The following is a 26,577-nucleotide window of genomic DNA, read 5'->3' as shown; positions in this document are numbered from 1 at the left end:
AAGTTATTTTTTATGATAGTATTCAAATAATACAACAATTTAAATAGGTTAAGATTTAATAAAAATTTAAGTTTACACATTATAATGTCTAGATAAACCACGAAGGAAGCAAAAATATGCAACGATTTTATTCCATTTGTAATATGTCATAATATCCCTTACCTTTTTCTTCTATATTTTCATTTTTACGAAAATTATTATAAAAAGCTGAAATAATATGTATGGACGGCTATTTCCCGATAACTGGCTTTCCGTTCGGTAACATGACAACAGCGGGGAAATACCTCCGTTTCCGAAGGTTTATGAATAACACGGAGTAACAGGATTTTTTCCGCACTTATAAGAAGCGAGTTTATTGGTTAAACATTGGTTTATAATGGCGCTTTTTTGCCACAATCTGCTATAACATTCGTAACTACTCGCCTCTTTCCGTGACCTACAAGAAGACTCGTACCTGTATAGTACGCCATTATTGCCAAAAATCTAGGCATTCCAATAAAATCGCATGTAGTGAAATGTGAAATGAGTTAAATACATTTGTGACCAATTCGTGTTATTCCGGACAATAGTGTAGGTCACGGAAAGAAGCGAGTAGTTACGAATGAAGTCAAATAGTTTCTTTGCGATTATCGATTTTCATTATTAGTTCCCGGGATTAGAAAAAAACTTTTTTACTGACATTTGTTAAAGACATAAGAAACTTACTTAACATGCCTTTCAAGGAGTAGCCATGTTTGGAAATTCAGAGTTATCTTTCTTTGGAAATATTCCTAGAGTAAATCTTTGAAGGGCATTTAGAAGTGGAATGCATAAGAAAAGCAAGATAACACAACGTTTTGGAGTGTATGCTTGGTCCTGATGAAGGAGCTCACTCCGAAACATCGTGTTGTCCACAATAAAGAAGTTGACATCCATAAATCTTGCTTTTCTTATTCCTAGACTAGTCGTGAACATCGCCACGACAGAGGTCCGAGTCGCCATCCGGCTTGCCGGAATGACACGAGTAGCCAAGTATGTCTGCTATAAGGCTCGTGATTGGTCAAAATCTTGCACCTGAGCTAAGGCAACCAATATTATTACAGCAATGGATACCGTTCTCGTAAACGAAAACTTCAGATTTAGACGGAAGTTTTGGGTAAAATCATCCTATTCTGAACGGGTAACGCACAAAATCACCACCTTATGGAACTCAGTTGTCACATCGTGCTTGGTTTTGACCTGTGACAAAAATGCTTCAAGCATATATTTTAGCATTAAACATCGTGTGCAAGCGTGAAGTTATTTGGCTTACATTTCATGATCGCACTCAAAAAGATGGAAAATAGTAACTTATGATGTACGTTTGACAACTTTTATGAGCACTGTTCTTGATTTTATTATTTAGTTTATTCAATTTGTTTAATTATTTCCTCGAAACATCGTTACTTTGCTCTTTGACAACTTTGATATGGACTCGTTGCCGAATCGTTTTTTGTTTTCAATAACATTGCGAAAATAGTTTATAATTTTAATTCTGTCGATAATATATGTTCATTTGAAATGTAATAAATATTTTCAGAGATTGTGAAAAGTGATAGATTTAATAAGTGAATCATATGTTAGGTAGGTTCCTAAAATTATATACCATTTTGATGCGCCTACTGCCAGGCCGGTTTACAGGCCTTTCTGTGTCTGATGACTTGTGACGTCTTGGCCGGTTTTCCGGCCCGTGGTGTTGAATCGGTTAACTAAGGTGATGAAATTACTGTCTTCCTTTCATTTGAAACAATGCCACTGTCAGGACACAGATGTGATTGACCCATATACATTCTCAAAACTATTAATGTATAACGATATTTTTAACTACATCACGAAAATTACCGATCATAGTCACGAAAATTGCCGATCGTATCAGGTGAACCGGTTTGGGAAAAGTGTACCCGCAATATGTCGTATTGTGAATTTCGAAGTTACCCCACCACACCCTGATCAGGAGAGTGCCCACATACTCAACCAGGAGCACAGTCCTTCTGACACTCTGGGTAATGCAGAAGGCTTTTCCCCACAAAATTCTTGGTGGGTTCAACAAGGCAGCACTTCGTGGGAATTTTTCTTTTCATAGTTTGGGACTTGTAGGATATGTTACGCAAAAATAATATTGACAGAATGAGCAGATTTTGAGAATAAGAGATTTCCAATTGATTTTTTTCACTGGAATATGGCTGCTTCCATGTTTAAGGGTTAAGACTCTTGCTACCTATAAAATATGTATTCACGGATGTTCGACACAATATGAAGAGGGACGGAGCAAAAACATTTTAAATGTGTCTGAGTAGATATATTAATTGTACCATCAATAGCATACTTCATTCAATCTTGTGTTAATTAAAAGTGGGAATCAGTCATATTCGTTGTGACATCTAGCATACACATTAAATTTTCATAAGCTGCCTTTTTAAAATACTGAAATATTCTCTTTAATTTCAGAATTGATATAAACCAAAGCCTTAAGACTGTGTAAACTTTCTAGCCTGGAATATCAACAGCAATATTGATTATTAAGTTCATCAGGAAATATACAAATAGGTTCATCATGAAATACAATGCCATTTTAGAAAGTGGTCAAAAGTAACATATGTTATATTTGGGATTACACTTTCTAAGTAAAGTAAAGATTCTAGTACTTTTGGGGTTGAGTCCCATCCGGGATTCGAACCCACACCCTCAGAGTCAGGCACCTAATCGCCAGCACACAAAGTCAAGACGCCTAGACCACTCAGCCACAACGGCTTCCACAAAAATGGAAGTCGGATAACTCCCTCTGATAAGTCAGGATGGGACTCAACCCCAAAAGTACTAGAATCTGTACTTTACTAAGAAAGTGTAATCCCAAATATAACATATGTTACAGGTTTGTCATGTTTTTTCATAAAAGGTCAAAAGTATGGAAGGGTTTAACAAGTGCTCTTGAGAAAATAATGTTACAGAAATATTTGTACACATCACAAAAGTATTTCGGAATCAAATTAAAATTGATACCTTTCTGCTGTTAAAGTGAACACCAGTTTCAGCATGAGTTCTCTCAAATTCTGAGTGCTGCTCTCAGCTGATTTGATCTGCATTCTTCTGAGAAATTCATCAAAAGCTTTTGTTGCTGATGGTCCAACCTGTACAATCACAATTAAGACACTAGTAAAACAAAACAAGTGAAAACAAGTGTTTGCCACTAATATGGCAATGTCCCCCGTCGCTAAAGAAGAATGAAGTATTTATAACATATTTACTACTTTTTATTTTTTGGTCACATAAAAGATGCCTGAAATGACTGGTGTCTGCATAATCACCTCATGTAGGCTGTCGACATAATTGAAGACACTGAGTGCAATGTTCTATGAGATATCACGTTTACATAAGAGTGAAAAGTGGTCAAAGTATCATGGTTACCTTGAAGAAAAGGTCAAGGTCATCCAAATCAACTGGCATCTGCGTAATTCCCTAATGTAGGCTGTCACCAAATTTGAAGACACTGGGTACAACAGTTCATGAGATTTTGCGTTAACAAGAATCTGGACGTACGTACGGAAGCTGCTGAATACATAGTGCCCCCTTTCGCGTTGCAGCAGGGGACAAAAAAGCAGTAGGTCTTTTTTCATAAAATATCATCTACAACAGTAGAAACTGACAGTTTTGATTCCCCCAAAACTTTTCTCTCAATCTATTTTGCATTTCAAGATCTGTGACAGAAACATCTCAATCTGGATTAGCCAGCTTACCTGGGAATAGTAGATGCTTGCTGCAGTTGGACCACTAGTGGATACACCAGACAGAAATTTCACCAACAAAGGCATCAAGTTGCTCTCCTTCAGCACAGCATTCACCATAGATATATCTGGTCCAGCCACTTGAGAAGCTGTCCTCTGGTTGGAGAACAGGCAGAGTGTTTGAAAGACAAATACCCAACTTCGCACTGGCAAGTTTGGTGTAAGGACCACAGCTTCTAGTAGATGAGCTAAAGACGAACCAGTCAATGGAACTGATGGAATGCGAGAAGGATCAAAGCTGGTATGAAGTGGAGTGTCATCATGTGCACTGTCTTCATTCATTGTCAGCCACAACTGCAGGACAGTGTCCAGATTCACACGGCGGTTTAGCAGTTGAGAAAATAGGTGGTTGAAGCACTGACTCAACATTTCACTGGAACTTTGCAGCTGAAACATAAACACTAGAGAATGAAAATAACTTCACTTAATTTCAAAAGTTTAGCCAAGCTTGCAACACCAAATTAATTATCCATTTTCACAAATTTATTTCCACTAATATATTACTTGATAATGTTTAGTTTTTAGTAACTGGAACTACAGATACCCTGTGATGTGTAGGATGTATACTGGCTTCAGACAGTTCATCATCTGTGGAAGGAGGCTGCAATGGTGTGCTTGTATTGTTGGCAAGTGAAAGAGCCGGTGGCAAGGAACTTGAAAAGGCACTATGTACAGTGTCCATTTGTACAGACAGCATCACCTAAAGATAGAAAGGTGATATCACATCATGGTAAAATTACGAATTTCTTAAAAAGAAAAGATATTTTAAAGACTGATTCTATCTCACATGTTGCATTTCTGCTAACTCCTCCATGTGGAATGGAACCGGTCAAAACAGGCCCTTTCACAAGCATGCAACACTCTGTGAGTGGGATACTTCCTTCCTTAATCAAGTCATTCTATTCTCAGGACAAAAAATTGACAGGGAATCTTAGGATGGGGTTTGCTGGTTAGTCATGAGATAGAATAAGTCCGTGAAATATGAACATGATTAGAAATTCATAAATTTGTAAACTTATTCTATCACACATATTGCATTCATTCCTTGGTGGAATGAGCGTTGGGCTTAGCGGAGGGAACAGATTCACCGGCAATTAGAACTGTCAGATGAAAACAAGTAGGCCAACACTCTACCTTGTTCAATCCCTAAAAAGGATGAATATTAGGGATCTTTAATTAATGCATAGATATATAGGTTCTTTTGCTCCCTAAAGCTCAAAGCACTAGGGGAAAGTTTATGAATCACTGAAAGATCAAAGGCACCAACTGAACTTTACTCCGCAAACCTATACACACACGGGTAGAGCAAACTTTAATTCATAAATCCAATGTCAAAGAATTACTTTTATTTATATAATCTCATGATCAGTAAAGGAAACATACAGACAAAAATGTGAAATGGGGGGCTAAAAATCATTCATAAATCATATTACAAAATGACAAAAAAATCCGGAAGGCAATATTAGTACCGGTAATAGATACTGTATATTACCGTAGATAAAACGAATTTTGAAGAGCAAAAAAGCAGCCTGTAGAAGGTAGTCGGCTTATCTATGGATAACACTTTCCTCAAACTTTTTTTTCTGGTGACCAGTAAGAAAACGACATCATATCGTTTCGCGTGAACGACCAAGAGAAAACGACTTTGTCAGTGAAGATGTCAAATTTGAAATTAAACATCACTAGACAAGATTATTTACCGTTTCAGTTCTAATTTGTTTATGCTAGGCATTGTATTATATGCAGGAATTACGATTACCGTGTATATTTGTCTCGATAGAGCTGGAAATAGCAATCAGTTGTGCACACGTTTCCCGACAATCTAGTTTAATCATACCCAATAATATAACGGGATGAATTCTGATGCAGTGATTGGTAAAATATAATATCTAAAACTACTATTTTACCAACAGAAATATATCCTAGCATTGTATAATTTTAATTACAGGTTTTGCCCTATAAATGTAAAATATGTATAATCAACACTAAGCTTATACAGGCCCTCATGAACATGGTAAAGCGGAAGTTTTCACCGATGTTACTGTAAACTAGCGGTCCATGGATGATGAGGCAGTAATCACTTTGTGATTGTTGGGAATAATGTGAAATTGGTGCTATCGCAGTTGGAGCGAAAAGCTAACCCTCATGAATGTGGTAAGCGGAAGTTGTACGCACATGAAATGGGGTAAAACAAGCAGTTGTCACTAAGGCGACATCTTGTGTTGATGTTGAAGGGTGAACAAAGACGTTTCCTTAATGTTGAAACACAAAATTTATTCCGTGAAGTATTATAATTAAGCATTGTATCGAAAGTTCAAGAGAATTCATGAAACCAATAATAGCTCTATTTTTTCTCCCGCCTTACGAAAGTCACGTGTTTGTATGCAAATGCAACTCAAAGAATTCCCTCTTTCAGCCAATTAGAAAATAGCTAACCTGTAATAACTGGATCGTAATGTGACATTTTGTTGCATGATTGGACGAATGAGTTTAGCACAGTTTGCTCATGGATATTAATTAATTTTTAATGACCATTTTACAACCCGTAGTATTTCAATGACGAAATAGGACACCCCAATCTAAATATATCTAGCATTGCCATTGGCTGACTGGGAAGGCATGCGCACTTGTGTAGTACACAGCTTCCGTTTTAGAAGTAAACAAGCATTGTCATTAAGGTGACATAATCCCCCGCCGCAAATTATCAAATCAAACTTATAAAGTAATGAAAGTTTAAGTTAAATGTCAACAAAAACATGACCAGTCAACCTCTCTTGATATCTTGCTCTTTAGGTGTTCAAACACGCACATATTTTCAAGACTGACTTTGACCTTGACATGAATGTCATAGGTATGAAATATGCAACAATAGTACTAAAGAAATTGCTTATTGAAAAACATTCAAGGGAAGTCTTGAAAGTCTATGAAGAAAATCAACTGAACCGTTCTTGAAATATCTTGCTGACAATCTTAACATGCAGTTTAACATGCTGAAATCTTCAAAGTGCCATCGTGACCCTGACAATTACGTCAAGGTCACCAAAATTGACTGGGCCCTGGGCCTTCCCTAGATAACGCTTGGTATTGAATATGAAGAAAATCCAGTGAACGGTTCTTGAGATAGCTTAACATGCAGGTAAAACATTAAAGTCCCCTTGTGACCTTGAAATGAAGGTCAAGGTCACCAAACCTGACTTGGACCTTTCTTATACTGTGATGAACCTAGGTACCAAATATGAAAAGGATCTAGCTAACGGTTCTTAAGATATTCCAATTCGTACATACGGACGGAGCCTAATACTATATCCCCCGCTTCGCGCTAAATGCACGGCGAGGGATAACAAGCAATGACGATCAGATTGTTTGGTAAAAAAAAAAGACATGACAAGGTAGAATATAACGTTTTAATGTATGTGCATCCAAATTATTTCCAATTATCGATCTGCACTTAGATCGAACAATTAACTGATCCTACAATTAATCGCTCCAGCACTAATCGGTAATCTACTGTCATAACATATAAACAGCTCGCGCCTGTGAAGTATCAACAAAACATTAGAAAAATAGCTCACATCAAAGCCTTCACCAAGTACTCATTGCCAACGAAGGTTTTCCGTCTTGAAATGTCGAAACGCCTCACTGGTTGACACATACTATTTGTTTTGAGTAGACTACTCCTGCTCACGACCTTATAATCCAGACATCCCACTTCCAAGCTGCACGAACCTATTCACTGCACATGCGCATATGAGCGCAGCCCAGTGCAGCATAGCTGTTGAAACCACTTTTCACCCTTTTCAGAGCTCCAGATACGCCTTTGGCCATGTGGGTATATGATACCCATACTTTAAAACTATTGGGTATTTACAATTTCAAGTGGGTATCTCTACTTTATGATACCCACCATATTTTTAGATCCGGGTATTCATTTCACATAATAAGTGTAAGAGGTGTGCCTGACACACACTACAACATGACCTCACAAGACCTTTTTTTATTCAAAATTAACCATGGATATTTTCTTTTCCACGTACCAACTGCTTTTTTTTCTTCCAAAACCTTGTTCCCATCGTGTTGTTTCACTTCCACACCACGAATAGCTAATGTTACAAGTTCATTTAAGATATCACCAGCAATTGATTCTGATTGTGAAACACAGCATTATATTAACTTTCAACACCAGTCAACCAGCGGCATTTACTGCCATGACACCGAGTTCCCAGAGACTCTAAGGTCATATATGAAGCCTATATGTTTATGAAGGAAATTATAAGCTTGTAAAACATTATTGCTACTACATCTCAAACACCATTTAAAAGATCTAATCCCACTGTTGATAAATATGAAGTTTATTTTCATAATGTTATTCAAATAATACAACTACAACATAAATTACATTTATTTTTGTAATGAAAATGCAAGCTTACATTTATAATGTCCAGATAAGACACGAAAGAAGCAAAAACTATGGCAATTTTTTTCCATTTGTGACATGTCATAACATGCCCGTGACTTTTTGTTATATATTTTCATTTTTACGTAATCAGAAAATTATTATAAAAAGTTTTCTTAAATATGTAATTTTGATATTTTATACTTATCCTGACTCATGTATTATTGCTTGTTTCCCTCTTCCCGCGAACGTTAGTGGAACACTTGTATCTCCTGTTTGAAGCTCCCTTAAAAAAAGCAGACGTAAAATCACTACTCACCACGAGTTGCCTCCCTCTCCGTTTTGCCACCCGTCTTCCCACTCTTCACTCTCTCCAAATTGCAAGCCCGACACTTAGATTTGCTGGGAAATCCAAAGTGCCTAGCGGGGAGGTTGGGAGGGCTTACCTCATGAGTCAGGATAAGTATAAAATATCAATTTTACTCAGAAAATTACATATTATTCCTTATCCTGAGTCATGTATTATTGCTTGTAGAATCCTACGGATTTGGTGGTGGGTCAAGCCACTTCTGGATTCCAATTTGGTGATTTACGTCTTGCATACCCCCCTATGGGAACTTCCTGGTAGCACTTTTCATTACTGCTAGGCTCTGCTGCTGTACCCTTGCTTCCAGCTTTCTCTGATGGGGGGACCACAATTTGTTAACTTTTGGTCCTTACTTCTGTTAACATTATCTGTGGATTTGAGCAACTCCATCTCTTGATGCATGCATCAGGTAGTGGTTGGCAAACACCATGTCCGATTCCCAGAAGCAGCCCTCCATTATCGTAGTGATGGAGCAGTTTCCATGTAGAGCGAGTGTTGACGTCAGAGCTCTAATTTCATGTGGATTGGAGGCTCGTGGAGGATCAAGTCCTGCTGCTTTGTAGGCCCTTAGAATGACAGTTCTCATCCATATTGATATTGTAGTGCGAGAGATATCTGTCTGTGTCTCTGCCGATATAGGGATGAAAAGACGCTTGAATTTTCGTCTCCTGGTCGTAGACCTTTGTAGGTAGACTTTTAATGCTCTTACTGGGCACAAGGATAGGTCCTGTGTATCCTGAGGCCCAAGGACTGATGATAATGCTGGGATGTGGAATTGTCTATCAGGTTGACCTGGTAGTTGATTCTTTGCTATAAAGTCCCATCTTAGACCCATATGTACGATGTTTCGATGCTCATCAAAACGTGTCCTTTCAAAGTCCAGAGCATGTATTTCCGACATCCTTGCTGCTGTTGCTAAGGCAATCAGAAATAGAGTTTTCTGTGTCAAGAACTCATAAGATGTCCTATCTAATGGTTCATAAGCATCACTGGTGAGATGCTGTAGAACTATATTGAGGTCCCAAGCCAAAGCTTTAAATCTCTGTTGTTGGTCCTTCAACTTGAAGGATCGTAGTAAGGTCAGTCTCTCTGGTACCTTAGTCAGTTTTACACTCGCCCTCATGGTGATAACTGAGCTCAATGCTGCTAGGTATGTTGAGAGTGTTGAACCTTTTAACCGCTTTGCTTGTCTTAGATGACAAAGATAGTCCGCCACTTGAGGGTGTGTTGCTTTCATGGCTGTGAAGCCTTTCCTGAAAGCATAGGTCTCAAAGCTTCGCCACTTGTCGTCCTACAAGTTGCAGGTTGATTTGCGTAAGCTAGCGTGACCGCTTTCGCTACCCTAGCCGAGTATCCTCGCTTATTCAAGCAAGCCTTGATACGGTCCATGCGTGTAGGTGGAACACTGTGAGGTTCCCGTGTGCTTGCAGAAAAGTCTATCTTGAATGGGAAACCACATTCTCGCTGGCCAATAAGGCGCAAGCAAAATCAATTGCAGGTTCCTCGTCTGCTTGATTTTCTGCAACACTTGCTGTATTAGAGCTGGAGGCTGGAACGCGTAAGCGTTTAGTCCTTCCCAATAGATGCTTAGAGCATCTGTTGCCCATGCTTGTGGATCTGGTATTGGAGAGACGAATGTTGCTAGCTGATTGTTGAATTTTGTGGCGAACAAGTCTATGAGCAGAGCTCCTATCGATTGTATGGTTTGTTTGAAGACCTCTGGTTGTAGCATCCATTCTGTTGGGGATGGTTGTGTTGGACGAGATAGGGCGTCTGCTATCACATTCTTTGCTCCTGGAATGTGGCATGCTTTTGTGTAGATGTTCAGATTGTCCAATACGCTGAACAGATGAAAGCAGAGGTCCAGAAGGTTCGCCAACCTTGTTGATCCTTGTCCGTATGGATCATCAGATAAGCATTTCTTAGAATGCTGGTCCAGTGAAGTATGGCGTTTATTACTGCTTTCATCTCTAGCATGTTGATATGCAGATTTTCTTCCTGTAACGTCCATTTCCCAGCTGACACTTCGTTTTCGAGGTGCGCTCTCCAACCCTGAAGGGATGCATCTACGTAGAGATGAGTGTTGCACTCCGGCTCTACTAAGTAGGTCTCTCCGCAACCATTCGATCTCAAAGTCCACCATAGTAGATATGGTTTTAGTCCGTCCGGAAGTCCGAAGGGGTGCGGATCGTCCCGATGGCCATTCACTAAGATTTGGAGTGGCATAGATGTAGTCTCCCTCTTCAAGTCTTGTGCTGACGTGAGAGGACTGAGTAGGCTCTGCCAACTTCGTAGTAATAACGGAGAGAGTGGTGCTTGAGATACAATGGCTTGTATCTAGATCCAACGATCGTGAAACCCTTGCCATGTCCGTAAGGGAAACGAAGCAATGTCCGAATTTGTGACTGCCATCGTTGTGAAGTCTATATAAAGTAGACTGGCTGCCGTAACCATAAGTCCATCAACGTATGTTGCTGCAATTCACCTGATGAACGTCTTCAATGCTGACAGGGAAGGTCTCTAACTCTGTGAAGACAGTCGAATCACGTAGTTCCCGTCTAACTGGACTGTAATTGAGGCCTTCCTCCCTCGTTGAAAGGTTGTTGTCACTTGTAAACAAATTCCTGACATGTGAACTAACGTCCGACTTCTGCGCAGGGCGTTGTCTCTCATGGACCAATCAAAATGAAGCATTTTGATTCCTTTAGCTTCCCGCGATGTGACGTCACCGGTGTAGCAGAAAAAAGGTCCTTGTAGAATCTTGTGCAGTCATTGATATCTTATCAACACTCGGTCTTGTCCGTAGCCTTCCGGAGTTACACGAGTGACCACGTGTATAGAGGGTTGAATGGTAAACGAGCGAAATCTTTCGCCGTGTAATACCGATGTAGGTAGGCTGTTTTCCTGGCTGCTGTGACTGTTACTTCAGTCCTGAAGATAATGTAGTCGTCCTTTTATACAGATGATCAGCTGAAGTCCACACCTCCTCAGCGCTGCCACCTGTAGACTGCATTCATCGATCTCAATGAAGCGTCGTAAAATACCCACACAGGTCCTTGTAAAGTTGATGCTCAACTTTGTTATAAGTTCTACAAAGGGAGTCGTTGATGATTTTGTAGTTTGCATCAATCTCTGGAGCCTTTATGCAGGGTCCCATGTAACTGACTGACTGAGTTTGGTTTTACGCCGCTTTTAGCAATATTCCAGCAACATCACGGCTGTGGTCCCATGTAAAGTAGCGGGAATTCCCAAGCTTGGACGTTGGGAATATGTTGACTTTGTAACTTCATAGCCTTAGCAAGGCTGTGCTGAACCACGCCAATGTGAATACCTGAAGATCTGTACGCAAGTGAAGATCTCTATATGGACATGAGTCCCTCCTGGATTCTTCAGATACATCTCTAACCTTTGAGAAGGTGTAGGTTGTTAGCACCAAGGAGTGCAGTTAGTCCCGTTATTATCTTCTGATGTAGATATATGTATCTAAAATTTCTCAACGATGTGAATCCCGTCCTGGATTCAGTCTGAAGATCTGCGCAGGTGATGAATTCGGACAAGAGTACCCCTCTTGAACTTCAACACGTGTCCCTCTGTCTTTCGCAGGCGAAGATTTCTTCCTTCATGCTGAAGAGTTCCTTCGTATAGGCTCACAACGAAGATCAAGGTCTGAGGGTGAAGTGGGATGGTCCAAGGATGTCTATATTAATCGTCGAAACTGCAGAGCATGACTGTCAAGTGCGTGATCCTTCACACATTTCTTCATGCCAGTTACCTCCCGCAGCTTCGTCCTTTAGGCTTGCGCGAACCGTCCATTAGGTCCATCATTTGCTGCATAAAAATACCCGTGTTGAAGGTCTGCGACGACTGCAGATGTAGTGACGCATCTGAGAGTGTGGCGGCTTTTTTTGCGTTGAACTGTGGGATATTTGGAGACTGGAACTTTGTTGCCTTCCTGAAGGCTGCGTCAAGGTCCTCAGGTACGTTCGAGACCGGGTCAATTGGAGGTAGGGTCCTTCATCGTCCTTCATTAGGTACGTGAATGCTTCATTCTCTTCTTTAGAGGGTGACGCTAGGCCCAGTCCATTAGCCATCCAATATTTTATTTTCTGAGTCCGAAAATATGATTCCGCCATCGTCCTCTGTATCATGTCCAGTTGGATATGATCGTTGAGTATCCTCCCTGCATGGAGATCTGCGTGGCAATCTGTGTGGAGATGAGTACGTAGAACTATGTGTAGTTCTAAGAGGAGATCTGTATGGCGACCTGCGTGGAGGTGAGCGTCTACGTGTCCGGGGTTGCCTTCGCGAAGGCAATATATTCCTATGTGGTGAATCCCATGACGACCTGCATGGTGATAGTGACATTCTTGATGATCTATCTCACGACCTTCGCGCAGGTGAGAGATTTTGTTGAGGGTCTGAGTCCTGAGACGTCTCTCTGTATCTTCTTGGAGGTGTAAGCCTCTCTGTGATGTAGGTAGCCTGCGCGAAGGCTCTTCATTAGCTTCATCATCAGATGACGATCTATTTTGGTCGAATGAATGTCCCTTCCTTCGCGCAGGTTCGTTGAAGTCGTGCAGGGTAGGTCTGCGCTTAGTACTAGAGCTAGAACCTCTTGTAGATATCTCAGATGAACCACCGGTGCGGGGTCCTTCGTGCAGCACTGGTCCCTCTTGTCGGTTGATGACTTGAGCATGAGAGGCGGCTGTCTGACCATCATGCAAGGTCCTTTCCTGCGCGAAGCTCTTCTCCATCATGTCCATCATCTGTTAGGAGAATTGCTGCATGAAGGTCCCGGGGTTGAATTTCTGCGACGACTGTAGAGATGACGCATCTGAGAGGGTAGCGATATGGTCCAGGGATCGCTGTACCTCATGGGTCCCTGCTGCCAGTGTAGAAGGTAACTCAGACTGCGTCGATAATGTTGCTGATGTTACCGTTGTTGAGGCCTGCGTCTTCTTCTAATGCAGTATCTCTGGGATGTGGATAGGCTGTTCTTCGTACAAGCCTATTTCTTCCATCGGGACGATCTCGGCAGAGAAGGTCCTTGTAGTCTGTGAAGAGCTCCCAGTAGATCTCGTTGAAGCCTTAGGGGTGTGAGGCTTCTTCTGCGACGAAGATGGCCCTTCGTATGGGTTGAGGAGTTGTCCGACTTAGAAGATCTTTTCTTCGACGTAATGGCAGACTTCATCCCACGCCCATCTTCTGAAGACACCTCCGGCGGGTCACTGGATGGAAGTATGTCGTCTGACAACGACAGACAGCTCTTTAGGGACTCAGCCTGTTTAGCCATGACTTGTAACAGCCGCCTGGATTTATCCTTAGCACGTCTAAGTACAGAGAAATAATAATTATTAAATTCAATTTTTATTAATTGCTGACATAATTTACAGCGAGAGCTGGAAGTACATATTATTGTGCAACTAGGGCACAATAAATGCGGGTCTGCAGCAGAGAACCTAAACCTACAACGAAAACAGGTTTTCATGAAATGTAAACAAACTGAACAATCACGTGAAACCGTGAATAAACAGTCAAATTTGCTAATAAATTTCAAACCATATTGTAGGAGGATACTCCCTGAAACCTTATAAAGGTAACTTATAGGGTAATAACTAAGTTAGCAAAGGATATAGTGCCGTGTTGGAGACACAGGTGCTCTCCCAACCGTCCACTAGGGCGAAGAAGGAGAGAGTGAAGAGTGGGAAGAGTGGGAAGACGGGTGGCGCCGTTTTCCCGCCAAAACGGAGAGGGAGGCAACTCGTGGTGAGTAGTGATTTTACGTCTGCTTTTTTAAAGGGAGCTTCAAAAAGGAGATACAAGTGTTCCACTAACGTTCGCGGGAAGAGGGAGACAAGCAATAATACATGAGTCAGGATAAGGAAAAATAATATGTATGGTCGCCTATTTCCCGATATCTGTGGCTTTCCGCACGGAAACATGACACAACAACGGAAAATACCTCCGTTTTCGAAGCTTCGTATGAATAACATGCGAGGCGAATCGTTTTATGTCGGGTATCGTTTGAAAGCTCTGAACATCAACAATATCACTGTACCCTTGCCAAGAGTATTTTCACAGTTGTAAGAAGCGATTTTATTGGATAAAGATTGGTTTCTAATGACGCTTTTTTCGCCACAGTCTGCTATAAGGGCCGTGATTGGTCAAAATCAGACACGTGACCTAAGGCAGCCAATGGATACCGTCCTCGTAAATGAACACTTTTAGATTTAGACGAAAGTTTTGGGTAAAATAATGCTATTCTGAACATATTAAGCAAGAAATCACTACCTATACGTAAATTATGGAACTTATTGGACTTATTGACCTGTGACAAAAATGCTTCATGCATATATTTTCGCATTAAACATCGTGTCCGGGCGTGAAGATTGAAGCGGCGAGAGCCGTGATGTCACTTGTCAGTGACTTGACTTTCATTACATGATCGCATAAAAAGATGGAAATAGTAATTTTATATGTACGTTTGACAACTTTTATGAATGCTGTTGTTGATTTTATTCATTAGTTTATTCAATTTATTTAATGATTTCCTCGAAACATCGTTACTTTGCTCTTTGACAATGTTATTGTGGACCCGCTGCCGAAGCATGTGTCCGAGAATTATTTTTTCAATAAATTTGCGAAAAATAGTTTATAATACTAATCCTGTCGATAATATATGGCCATTTGAAATTTAATAAGTGTTTTCAGACATTGTGAAAAGTGATAGATTTGATAAACGAATCAAATGTTAGTTAGGTTCCTAAACTTATATATCATTTTGATGCGACTACTGCCTGGCCGGTTTACCGGCCTACGGTCTCTGGGGACTCGTGACGTCTTGGCCGGTTTTCCGCCCTACGGTGTTGAATGGGTTAATCACCTGGCAGTCCTCTAATGAAGTTGTTTTCTGTTTGTAGCGTAAAAACCCCTAGATATTTTACTTTGAGCGTGATACGATATGCAACATAATTTTGATTGGGTAAATACGCATTCTTATTTTGACATAACATAAACATAAATATTTAGTGTTATATCATACGCTGGCATTTATTTTTCTTGCATATTTCAACTTTTGTATAGCATACTATACGCAAATACGCAGCTCATCTTGAGCTGTGGGGATCGCCGAAGTATGAAAACATTCTGACTGTCTTTTGCTGAATTACTGGCCTGTGTTAGCAGGATAACCTATAATGTTGCAAGTTGAAACATGAAGAATACACAAGAAAAAACTGATAAATTCTCTCTCTGAAACTAAACAACTTGACACAGTCATGATAAGAAAGAGAATGACTAGATTGGGGAAGGCATGGGGCTCACCAAGAGCATGCTTCACACTTGTTGAAGGGTCAATTATGAATGAGCAAATGTTCAAGGGAGGTGTCATGAGGCCAAGCACATGAAGGATACATGGTAGAACTTTATTTAACATGAGTGCATCAAGAACAATAAGCAGAAGTGCAATATGAAAGATGAAACAAGTTAAACCATGTACTATTTTAAAGCAAACAAATATATAACGTATAATACCTTGAGCCTGAGTTCAGCTTGTGTCTCCAGACCTAGTTCCAATCTTGCATCTAATGCTGAAGAGAGACCTTGGCAACCACTCCCTGCCTTTGAGGTGTTCAGGTAGTCTGATAACTTGCTTTTTAGGTTCTTCAACTTCTGTTTCTTGTCATATGATGTCAAATTTCTGAAGATAAGAAAAAGAACTACCTAATTTACACACACACCAAACTTATCTTGCCATGGTTAACCATACAACGGTGTTAGCATGAAATTGCTAAAATAGTGCCATAACAGTGCCTTGGTAACAGGTCAACAGTAAAACAGCAACAAAGATACCAACTTACAATTTTGCAGTTGCAGTAATAAGTGCCTGAGGTGCAAATCAAAGCCATAAATGGTTTAAATGTATTTTCAGAAACTGGGCAGTTTCCAGTAACAGTTAAAGGGCAATTGCATACCATTTCTATGATTCTGGTTCCTGAAAACACATAATTATATGCTCAAAACTGTCAAGTACATTTGAGGTCAGATAAGGGTTGCTTAAGAAGATTACTTAAAGGTTTGTACGGAAGTTAATCATGTGGCACTTACTGTTAATATGCAATGCTTACTGAAATATACACATGAGCATTAATCAAGCACCAACAACCAATTTTAATATCCGTAAGAAAACACTACATGTTGTTGAATACCAGCATGATCTGAAAAACACATTCCAGTAACTATGACATGTTACTCTAATTAAAAAACAAACTGAAATTGAAATTTGGTAACAATGTACTTGCAATCTGAGAGAAATACACAAAAATGTGGATATCACCAAAGCCAGAAAGTATGATCAATATGACTAAGCCACCAATCTGATGTAACAATTCTCAAATAATGATTGTTGTGATTGCATGAATCACCGCTGGTGACCACTCTTGTGATCTTGTTCCCTGTCTCTGTGCAGACATTACCAAATAGGTACTGCCCATCTGAACCAGAACTGAAGAATGGTGAAGCTGGTGACTCCATGCCTTGAATGCATGGTACATACCCTTTACTTTCCAGCAGTCAACATGTAGTTTTTCGTATGAGAGTCACCACCCTCCATGTGGGCAACCCAACAAGTGTCTCATGCATATATTAAAAGAACTTTTCTGGAACCAGGTATTCTGAGGTTGTATCAAGGCCTCAAGAAGGAGAGATCTTCTAAAGTTCATCCATGAGTAACAGTGTTCACGAATAGCGTCTGACCCTCTGACAAATCCGTCAGATTTGCCAACGGTCTGATAGAGGTCAACAACCCGCCGGCCCCAGTGTCTGACTGTATATTTCACAATGACTTTGACTGAAGTTGTTATATGTGACATGTGACATCTGTTTGCTGTTTATAAATCTTATGTTTGTTTATAATTTCAGTGTCATTATAAGAAATGCTAAATCTGAAATGTGTGTTTAATTTTATTCTATGGGTCCTGTGAATTTTCAATGGGTCAGACAGACATCTGAAACTTACAGGACCCAATGTCCTCTTCCTTTGAAACACGATTCGTGAACACTGGAGTAATAGTTGAAGCTTTCTTCTGTCATTTGTGCACTTCCATAATCATGTCCACTGACTCTTATCTTCTCTCTTATAGATGTCTCCAGAAATATTTTGAAATCCTAACTGTCCTGAACAGGTATAATCTCAGATTTGTTAAGGTCAACCTGGAAGCAACTGTTCAGAAAAATAGTTTACTGATGAAGTCAAGACTTGACCTGTTCTGCAGTGAGAAATAGGTCCATGTAACTGTTTAGACTGTCGAGTTGTAGGTGAGAAAAAATGGTGATCAAATCCTGAACGTACATGAGAGGCTGATGGCATTTAAATCCTGCATGGATATAAGGGCTACCAAAAGTGACATCCACTATCTCGGATAATCCATAACGTGTCAGTACATTGTTGATAAACTTGTCCTTACTTGAACGTCACTCTCATATACTCCTCAATATACCTGGACTGAATTCTGATTTCCTTGGATGTATTAGAAATCCCGAATTTTCAAAGAAAGCTGGAAGATAGTGTGAGTCTTCAAGGCTGGCTTTTTCATCAGTTTTGGGAAAATGAAAATCGTCTAGACATTTGTGAATCCTTATGCTTTACAGAGTAGATAAGCTTGTGCCGATATAAGAGTGCACAGCCAGGAAGACATGGATATCCTGAATGGGATTAACTTGAACTGGAAGAGTCTCTTGTTGACAGCAAATTGTAGAGATGCTGGATGGAAAGTCTATTGAGATCAGAGTCCCTTGGGGTTATGGTCTCCTTTGGATTCCAACTCAATGAGAGCCTTCTTGTACAACAGCTTGTCTATAGCTGTCATCACCACTGTAAGTCCTACTGGGTGTGTCACCAAAGGGTGCCTCTTGAAGGCAGTAACCAACCTTGATGACTCTGAGTATCCACTGATCGATCGTAATTTATTGTCCAATTGAAAGCTGAGTAGACAGCCACCCACTGGACCAGGAGATACCGACGAAGGAAAGACTGGCATTCTCACGGCAAGACAATGCACATAGTCATGGTTCATGTGAGGTGAGGTGAAATTGGGTTTAACATCGTGCTTGAGAATGTTTCGCTCATATGACGACGTGCATGCGTGTGTATGTGTATGTGTGGCTGCTTGTACTAGCCCAGACTTAAGCTGGTTTTAAAGTGCTAGCCCACTGAGATACCATGCCGCAGTGAAGCATGAATACCCCACTCAGACACATTAATGCCAAGCGCCAGGCAGGGACCAACAAGTACCATATTTTAACGTCTTTTGGTATGACGCGGTCGTGGATTGAACCCGCGACCTTCCGCTCTCCGGGCAGACGATCTAACTACTACACCACGGAGGCGGTCTCATGGTCCATGTGTCTGAAGTTGGAGAGTCTGATCGCAGTCAGTCATATATGGCGGGGGCATAAAAATGCGAAAGGAAAAACAACAAATGGTACGCAAGCATAACACCGGACATCTACCTACTATATTGGATTAGGTCCCTTACCCTAACCCCTGGAAATAATCCTAATAAATAAATACATCGACCGCAGCGGCACAAAAATGGCTGATGTGTCCAGTGTAACGAATTCTTACCCCTTCGAAAAGTAAAATATACTAATAAACTCCATTTCTGTGTAATAATGCAAATTACTAAATGAAAAATATATATATATTAGTTCCCACTTATAATTCATTTAGTCCTGAACGTTACGTTGAAACCAAAATATAAAATTTATTTAATATAAAAGTGCTTTCATAAACTTGCTATTAAATGTACCGCTGCCGTCCATTTTAGCACACAAACTCGCTACATCGCTACTCAATGACAATGCGTACAGGGACAACAGATCACTGAGAGGAGCTTAGGCACACTCGATAACCCAGCAACAGTCAAAAGTCAAAGAGCATTGTTTTTGGTATGAAAGTATCACAAATTATATCATAAGGTATTGTGATGTAATTCGTAAAGTTTGTAATGCTGTATTATAAAGAGGGCCCCATACCTTAAAAAAATGCAAAAGGTGTTTTTCAGAGTACAAGTAACACATGATCATGTGTGCCACAGGAAACATTATGAGGTTTCCCATGTTTCCATGGATAGTGTATGGTGGACCACAAGAAAAAAGACAACACAAATCCTTTGACTTAAATTATTCAAACCTAAACCTGTGGATTAAAACACAAGATTCAGGAATAGAAGCAATCAAGTGTAGAGGGATGTATTTGTAAAAATTATGTACTGTCGGAAATAGAAAAAATATGATTTTTCGCCTTTACATCTACAATATATGCAGTTGATATGTGAAAGTGTGAAATATCTGTTAAAATAAATTCGGCCTAACTACAGTCTCAGTGGTAGAGAGATAGGAAACGTAGAAAAAGGACTTTACTGAGGAGAGATTAGTGCAGAAATAAGCAATGCGTTTTTTTCTAAGTCCAAAGCGACTTATTTGGACCAGACCATAACTTTTTATTTGTTGCCATAAAACATAAAACCAAATTGTCTGTTAAATGTTAAGAAAATGCTGTTGACTACAAACAATGTATCATGTATCGAGCTGCTGCATATCCCACTGTTAACAAATCGTATTCCCCAGTTGAGATCCTTTGAAAACACACCAAATGATTGAAATCGACGCATTGAAAATTTTGTCACAAAATTGTAGAGGGTTAACTCTTTCAACACCAGTCAACCAGAGGCATTTACTGCCATGACACCGAGTTCCCAGAGACTCTGAGGTCATAGATGAAGCCTATATGTTTATGAAGGAAATTATAAGCTTGTAAAACGTTATTGCTACTACATCCCATACACCATTTAAAAGATCTAATCCCACTGTTGATAAATATGAAGTTTATTTTTATAATATTATTCAAATAATACAACTACAACTTAAATAAATTTATTTTTGAATGAAAATGCAAGCTTACATTTATAACGTCCAGATAAACCACCAAAGAAGCAAAAACTATGGCGATGTTTTTCCATTTGTGACATGTCATAACATGCCCGTGACTTTTTCTTTTATATTTTCATTTTTACGTAATCAGAAAATTATTATAAAAAGTTTTCTTAAATAATATGTATGGTTGCCTATTTCTCGATATCTGTGGCTTTCCGCTCGGTAACATGACGTAACAACGGAAAATACCTCCGTTTTCGAAGCTTCGTATGAATAACATGGGAGGTGAATCGTTTTATGTCGAGTATCGTTCGAAAGCTCTGAACATCAACAATATCACTGTAGCCCTTGCCAAGAGTATTTTCACAGTTGTAAGAAGCGATTTTATTGGATAAAGATTGGTTTCTAATGACACTTTTTCGCCACAGTCTGCTATAAGGGCCGTGATTGGTCAAAACCAGACACGTGACCTAAGGCAGCCAATCATATTACGGCAATGGATACCGTCCTCGTAAACGAAAACTTTTAGATTTAGACGAAAGTTTTGGGTAAAATAATGCTATTCTGAACATATTAAGCAAGAAATCGTTTCCTATACGTAAATTATGGAACTTATTGGACATATCGTGCTAGGTTATGACCTGTGACAAAAATGCTTCATGCATATATTTTCGCATTAAACATTGTGTCCGAGCATGAAGATTGAGGCGGCGAGAGACGAGATGTCACTTGTCAGTGACTTGACTTACATTACATGATCGCACAAAAAGATGGAAATAGTAATTTTATATGTACGTTTGACAACTTTTATGAATGTTGTTGTTGATTTTATTCATTAGTTTATTCAATTTATTTAATGATTTCCTTGAAACATTGTTACTTTGCTCTTTGACAATGTTATTGTGGACCCGCTGCCGAAGCATGTCTGAGAATCGTTGTTTTCAATAACATTGTGATAAATAGTTTATAATTTTAATTCTGTCGATAATATATGATAAATTGAAATTTAATTAGTGTTTTCAGACATTTTGAAATGTGATAGATTTAATATATGAATCATAAGTCAGGTAGGTTCCTAAAATTATGTCTCATTTTGACGTGACTACTAACTGGCCGATTAATCGGCCTCCGGTGTCTGGGGACTCATAACGTTGTGGCCGATTATTCGGCCTGCGGTGTTGAATGCGGGGTTAAACAATCATATGAAACGAAAGGAAATGAAATGATTATATATTTAAAGAAGAAACAAGCCAATATTTATTGTCTTCAAGATGTACATTTTACACAGGAAATGGATCAAAAGATAAAAGAAGACTGGGGAAATAAACAGTGTTTTTTTAGTTCTTTCACCAGCAACTCAAGGGGTGTAGCCATATTTTTTTCCCAAAATAGAGAATGCAAAATAGAGAATGAAAAAACAAATAAAGATGGAAATATTCTTACTATTGAACTATCGATAGAGGATTACCACTTGGCTAAATGTAAACGATCTATAGGACGAAGATGTCTTGTATACTGTAGCTGACGTCCTTCGCGAAGGCTCATCTGAGTCTGCACTTGGGGAGTGGCGACTGGTCCTTCGCGAAAGCTGGTGGTCCGATTCTGTATCCGGGGATGGCGATTCCTCCTCCGCGAACGCCTTCACGAATGCTGATCGTTCGTGTCCGCCGCAGGGGATGGTTGAGTCGACCTTTGCGAAGGCTGGCCTGTAGTGTAGATCTGCTGCCAGATGTCACGTTGATGGAGGGTCCCTCAGAGACGACGTCTGCGTTGGAACCTTCGCGAAGGCTCGGGACCTCGTTGTGGGCTGTGACTTCTTCTCCAGGCCGTAACGTTGTTCATCTCCTGCATAAGGTCCCCCCGGTTTGAAGGTCTGCGGTGGTAGTAGCGCTGCCCTTTCTGCGTTGATAGCGACGTGGCCCACAGGACGCTCATCTGTTGTCATCGTAGATACCTCGGGTACCGTGGAGATCTGCGCTGAAGTCACCGTAGCTGAGACTGGTCGTTACTTGTGATGAACCTCTAGGGAGGTGATCGGTTGATCATCGGAGAGTCCCTGTACCGTCAACGGAACAATCTTGGCAGAGAAAGTCCTTGTAGTCTGCGCAGACGTCCCCGTAGAGTTGTCGTCATCTAAGGGGTGTGTAGCCTTCTCTGGGTAGAGGATGGCATCTATACATCGTCTGCGATGATTGTAGAGCTGCCCTCTCTGCGTTGATAGCGATATGGTCCGGAGATCGCTCATTTGTCGCCCTCGGACTGTGTGCTATATCTCTAGGATGATCAGCAGTGGCTCATCATGAAGCCCTCTCACTGGCATCGGGATGAGGCTTCATTCTGCGTAGAGGATGGCGTCTTCTACGTCTGCGTTGAGGGGTTGTCCGATGTAGAAGCCAACGTCTTCGAAGTAAGGCGGACAACATCCCACGCCCATCCTCCGAGGACACCTCCAGCAGGTCACTTGATGGTAGTAAGTCGTCTAACAGCAGTAGACAGCTCATGAGGGACTCAGCCAGTTTACCCATGCCTTGGAAGTCACCTGGATAGTCGATAGTACGTCTAAGTACGGAGAAAAATTATTTATTAATTTGAATTTCAATTAAAAGCTGATAAAGATTACAGCTATAGCTGGAAGTACATGTTGTGCAGCTAGGGCACAATCAACGTGGGTCTGCAGCAGCAAACCTAAACCTACAACGAAAATAGGTTATCATGAAATGTAAACAACTGAACAAATACGGACAATACCGTGAATAAACAGTGCTAAATACGATTAGATATCCAACCATATTGTTGTAGGATACTAACTAAACCTCTATAAAAGTAGAATAGAGGAGAATAACTAATTAATTAAAGGATATAGTGCCGTATAGGAGACACAGGCGCTCTCACAACCTGCCCACAGGGCGAAGAAGGAGAGAGTGAGGCATGTGGGCACGGTGGCGCCACAGTTTCCTGCCTAAACGGCTGGAGAGATAACTCTTGGTGGGAGTGATTTTACGTCTATTCTTTATTAAAAGGGAGCTTCAATAGGAGATACAAGTGTTCCACTATGTTCGTAAGAAGAAGAAGACAAGCAAAAGAGCATGAGTCAGGATAAGGAAAAATTAAAGTTATCTTTATTATAAACGATAGCTGACATAAACAATAATAACTTTAATACTGAAACTATTAAGGATATAGCTACCATGGGGTCTCACTATCACCATGAAAAGAAACAGGTAGGACGGGTCGTCTCAAACGGTGTGTCAGGACGGGTGTCACAGATGGTGGTTGGGGTCAGGCTGGGTGATAGAGATATCAGATGAGATAAGATAATCCTTTAGGGGAAATAGATTGGGGAAGCAAACGGCATGTCATAACAATTTCCAAATACTATCCTGTCCTGTCGATCATCGGGTGGTCATGCCACCTATATATTTTAAGCTCTTAAATGGGTATCATACTCTTTTTTCATATCTCCACATAAACTTTGTGAAAGAAAGACACGTAAGATGTCAATCAATAGATGAGACATATTCAACACACATGAGAAAGCATAAAATATCTTTGAGATGACCCCTTGTGCCTGTAGGCAGCACATGCATTTCACGCCAGGCGAGTCGACGGTACGTCGTCATACCTGGCTAAGCGACCTAATTGCCATCTATAGTCTGATCTATTGTTTTCAGCAGCTATTGGTATTTTTTCAGTACCAGTATTGGTAACTTTTGTCCAATTTCATGAGCAAACATGCTTTTCTGGATATCCTATTACGCAACCCACTGAACGCCCAGTTAGGCCGATGTGGGTTATTTCGATATATGCTATTTGCAATTCTGTAAATTTTAGTGATACAGAGTAATAGCCTAAAAACAGTTTTTTTTTAATTCCCGACAGTACTTTAGTTACAGTACTTTATAGAAAGGCTTCAATTCTTAAGTAGCTGTTGAGTAAGTCTGAGTGATGAGACAAGAGTTTCCTTGTCATACAGAAACCAACCTGAGATGAGAGTTAGTCATTACTGGGGGCTTCACTATGACTTTGACCTCATACCTTGTTCACAATATTTGTGACCCTGCTCCAAAGATTACAATTAGTTAGTTAGTTTCTTCTTAATTCCACTGTAACTGAAACCATAGTTAGCGTTCAAATGTTTCTTTCGCCTATGACAGGAGAATTACCTTGAGCCCTGACATGACGGATGAAAGAGCCCCAAAATATTAAATTGCCATTAAGGAGATACACATGATATCTCAGAGATGTCTAAGCATGGTTTAAAAAACAAAGCTGTTGTGATGAAATTCAGATAAAATCTAAAAACGAAACATTTTTCATGCAGCTACTGAATAGTAATCAAGGAACCTCTACCTACCCTGACATTGCTGACTTTATGTGGTCTGCTAATTCCATGGTTTGGTTTGGACCATCACTAAGTCCCATGTAGACAACATGGAAAGGTCCATCATTAGCAGGTGGTGGCTTGACAGACTCTCCAGTGACATACTCATGGAGTTTATCAGTGGTATCATCATCCAGCTCAGGGTCATCCAGCAGCAAGTCCACCATCATGGAGGAATCCTTGTCAAGTGTTGTACTCACTTCCCCAACCTGGGAGCTCTCCACATCTAGTAACAAAATGATAAATGCATTTTTTTTCCAATAACAAATAAACAAAACAAGCATTGTCACTAAGGTGAAATAATCCCCCGCCGCAAATTATCAAATCAAACTTATACAGTAATGAAAGTTTAAGATGAAGTTAAATGTCAACAAAAACATTATCTTGCTCTTTAGTTGTTCAAACACACACATATTTTCAAGACTGACTTTGACCTTGACATGAATGTCATAGTGTATGAAATATGCAAAACTAGTACTAAAGAAATTGCTTATTGAAAAACATTCATGGGAGGTCTTGAAAGTCTATGAAGAATATCCAGTAAACCGTTCTTAAAATATCTTGCTGACAATTCAGGTTAACATTCTGAAATCTTCATAGCGTCGTCGTGAACCTAAAAATTATGTGAAGGTCACCAAAATTGACTGGACCCTGGGCCTTCCCTAGATGAAGCTTGGTGTCAAATATGAAGAAAATCCAGAGAATATCTTCTGCGATATCTTGCTGACTATCTTAACAAGCAATTTAACATGCTGAAATCTTCAAAGTGTCGTCATGACCTTGAAAATTATGTGAAGGTCACCAAAATCGACTGGGCCCTGCGCCTTCCCTAGATAAAGCTTGGTATTGAATATGAAGAAAATCCAGTGAACTGTTCTTGAGATAGCTTAACATGCAGGTTTACATGCTGAAATCTTCAAAGTGTCGTCATGACCTTGAAAATTATGTGAAGGTCACCAAAATTGACTGGGCCCTGCGCCTTCCCTAGATAAAGCTTGGTATTGAATATGAAGAAGCTTAACATGTAGGTAAAACATGAAAGTCCCCTTTCACCAAACCTGACTTGGACCTTTCTTATAGTGTGATGAACCTAGGTACCAAATATGAAAAGAATCTAGTGAACGGTTCTTAAGATATTCCAATTTGTACGGACGGACAGACGGAGCCTAATACTATGTCCCCCGCTTTGCGTTAAACGCGCGGCTGGGGATAACAACTAGTTGTAAATTTCTTCATGTATGTCACCAAACAGTCATCTTATTTCACAAACAAATTCAGTAAAACTGCAATTGCTCAAAATTATTTTTAAAAAAAGAAAAGAAAAGGAATATGATTTTTGTAAGAAATCTCTCAATTACCTGTTATTTCTCCATTGCTATCATCAAATGTTGGTAGACTAACACTCTGAGCAAGACTATCATCTGTCTCTGTCACAGTTGCAGACATCTCATCAGGTATTGCTGACAAACCAGACATTGCTGGGTACAACCTTTCGCCTGTTAACACAGCAACAAAACATCAAACACTATATGCATGTTTCTGACCCAACTCATTACCATATTTCAAGAAACCAATTCAGTATTCTGAAGGGAAAATGAGATGCAGACACTCATCAGGTGTTATTTTAACAAAAATAAAAAGTACATGAATAAGATGAATTACAGTTACAGTGTGTTTAGAAATACATGGTTGTTGTGGATAA

At 40.0% G+C, this 26,577-nt stretch overlaps 1 protein-coding gene across 1 annotated transcript in view; it reads right to left on the bottom strand.

Moving 5' to 3' along the window:
- LOC124286617 (baculoviral IAP repeat-containing protein 6-like) overlaps nucleotides 1-26,577 on the bottom strand; it is a 242,018-nt gene that overhangs the window by 94,955 nt on the left and 120,486 nt on the right. The window contains 6 exon segments of the mRNA XM_046722998.1: nucleotides 3,019-3,146; nucleotides 3,753-4,187; nucleotides 4,345-4,500; nucleotides 16,094-16,259; nucleotides 24,849-25,101; nucleotides 26,234-26,371. Of these exon segments, the coding sequence (XP_046578954.1) occupies nucleotides 3,019-3,146; nucleotides 3,753-4,187; nucleotides 4,345-4,500; nucleotides 16,094-16,259; nucleotides 24,849-25,101; nucleotides 26,234-26,371 (1,276 nt within the window).

This window comes from Haliotis rubra, unplaced genomic scaffold (assembly GCF_003918875.1).
Source record: "Haliotis rubra isolate DU_JTF1 unplaced genomic scaffold, ASM391887v1 Scf388, whole genome shotgun sequence".
NCBI classification, from domain to species: domain Eukaryota; kingdom Metazoa; phylum Mollusca; class Gastropoda; order Lepetellida; family Haliotidae; genus Haliotis; species Haliotis rubra.
This window is presented reverse-complemented; position numbering and strand designations above follow the sequence as displayed.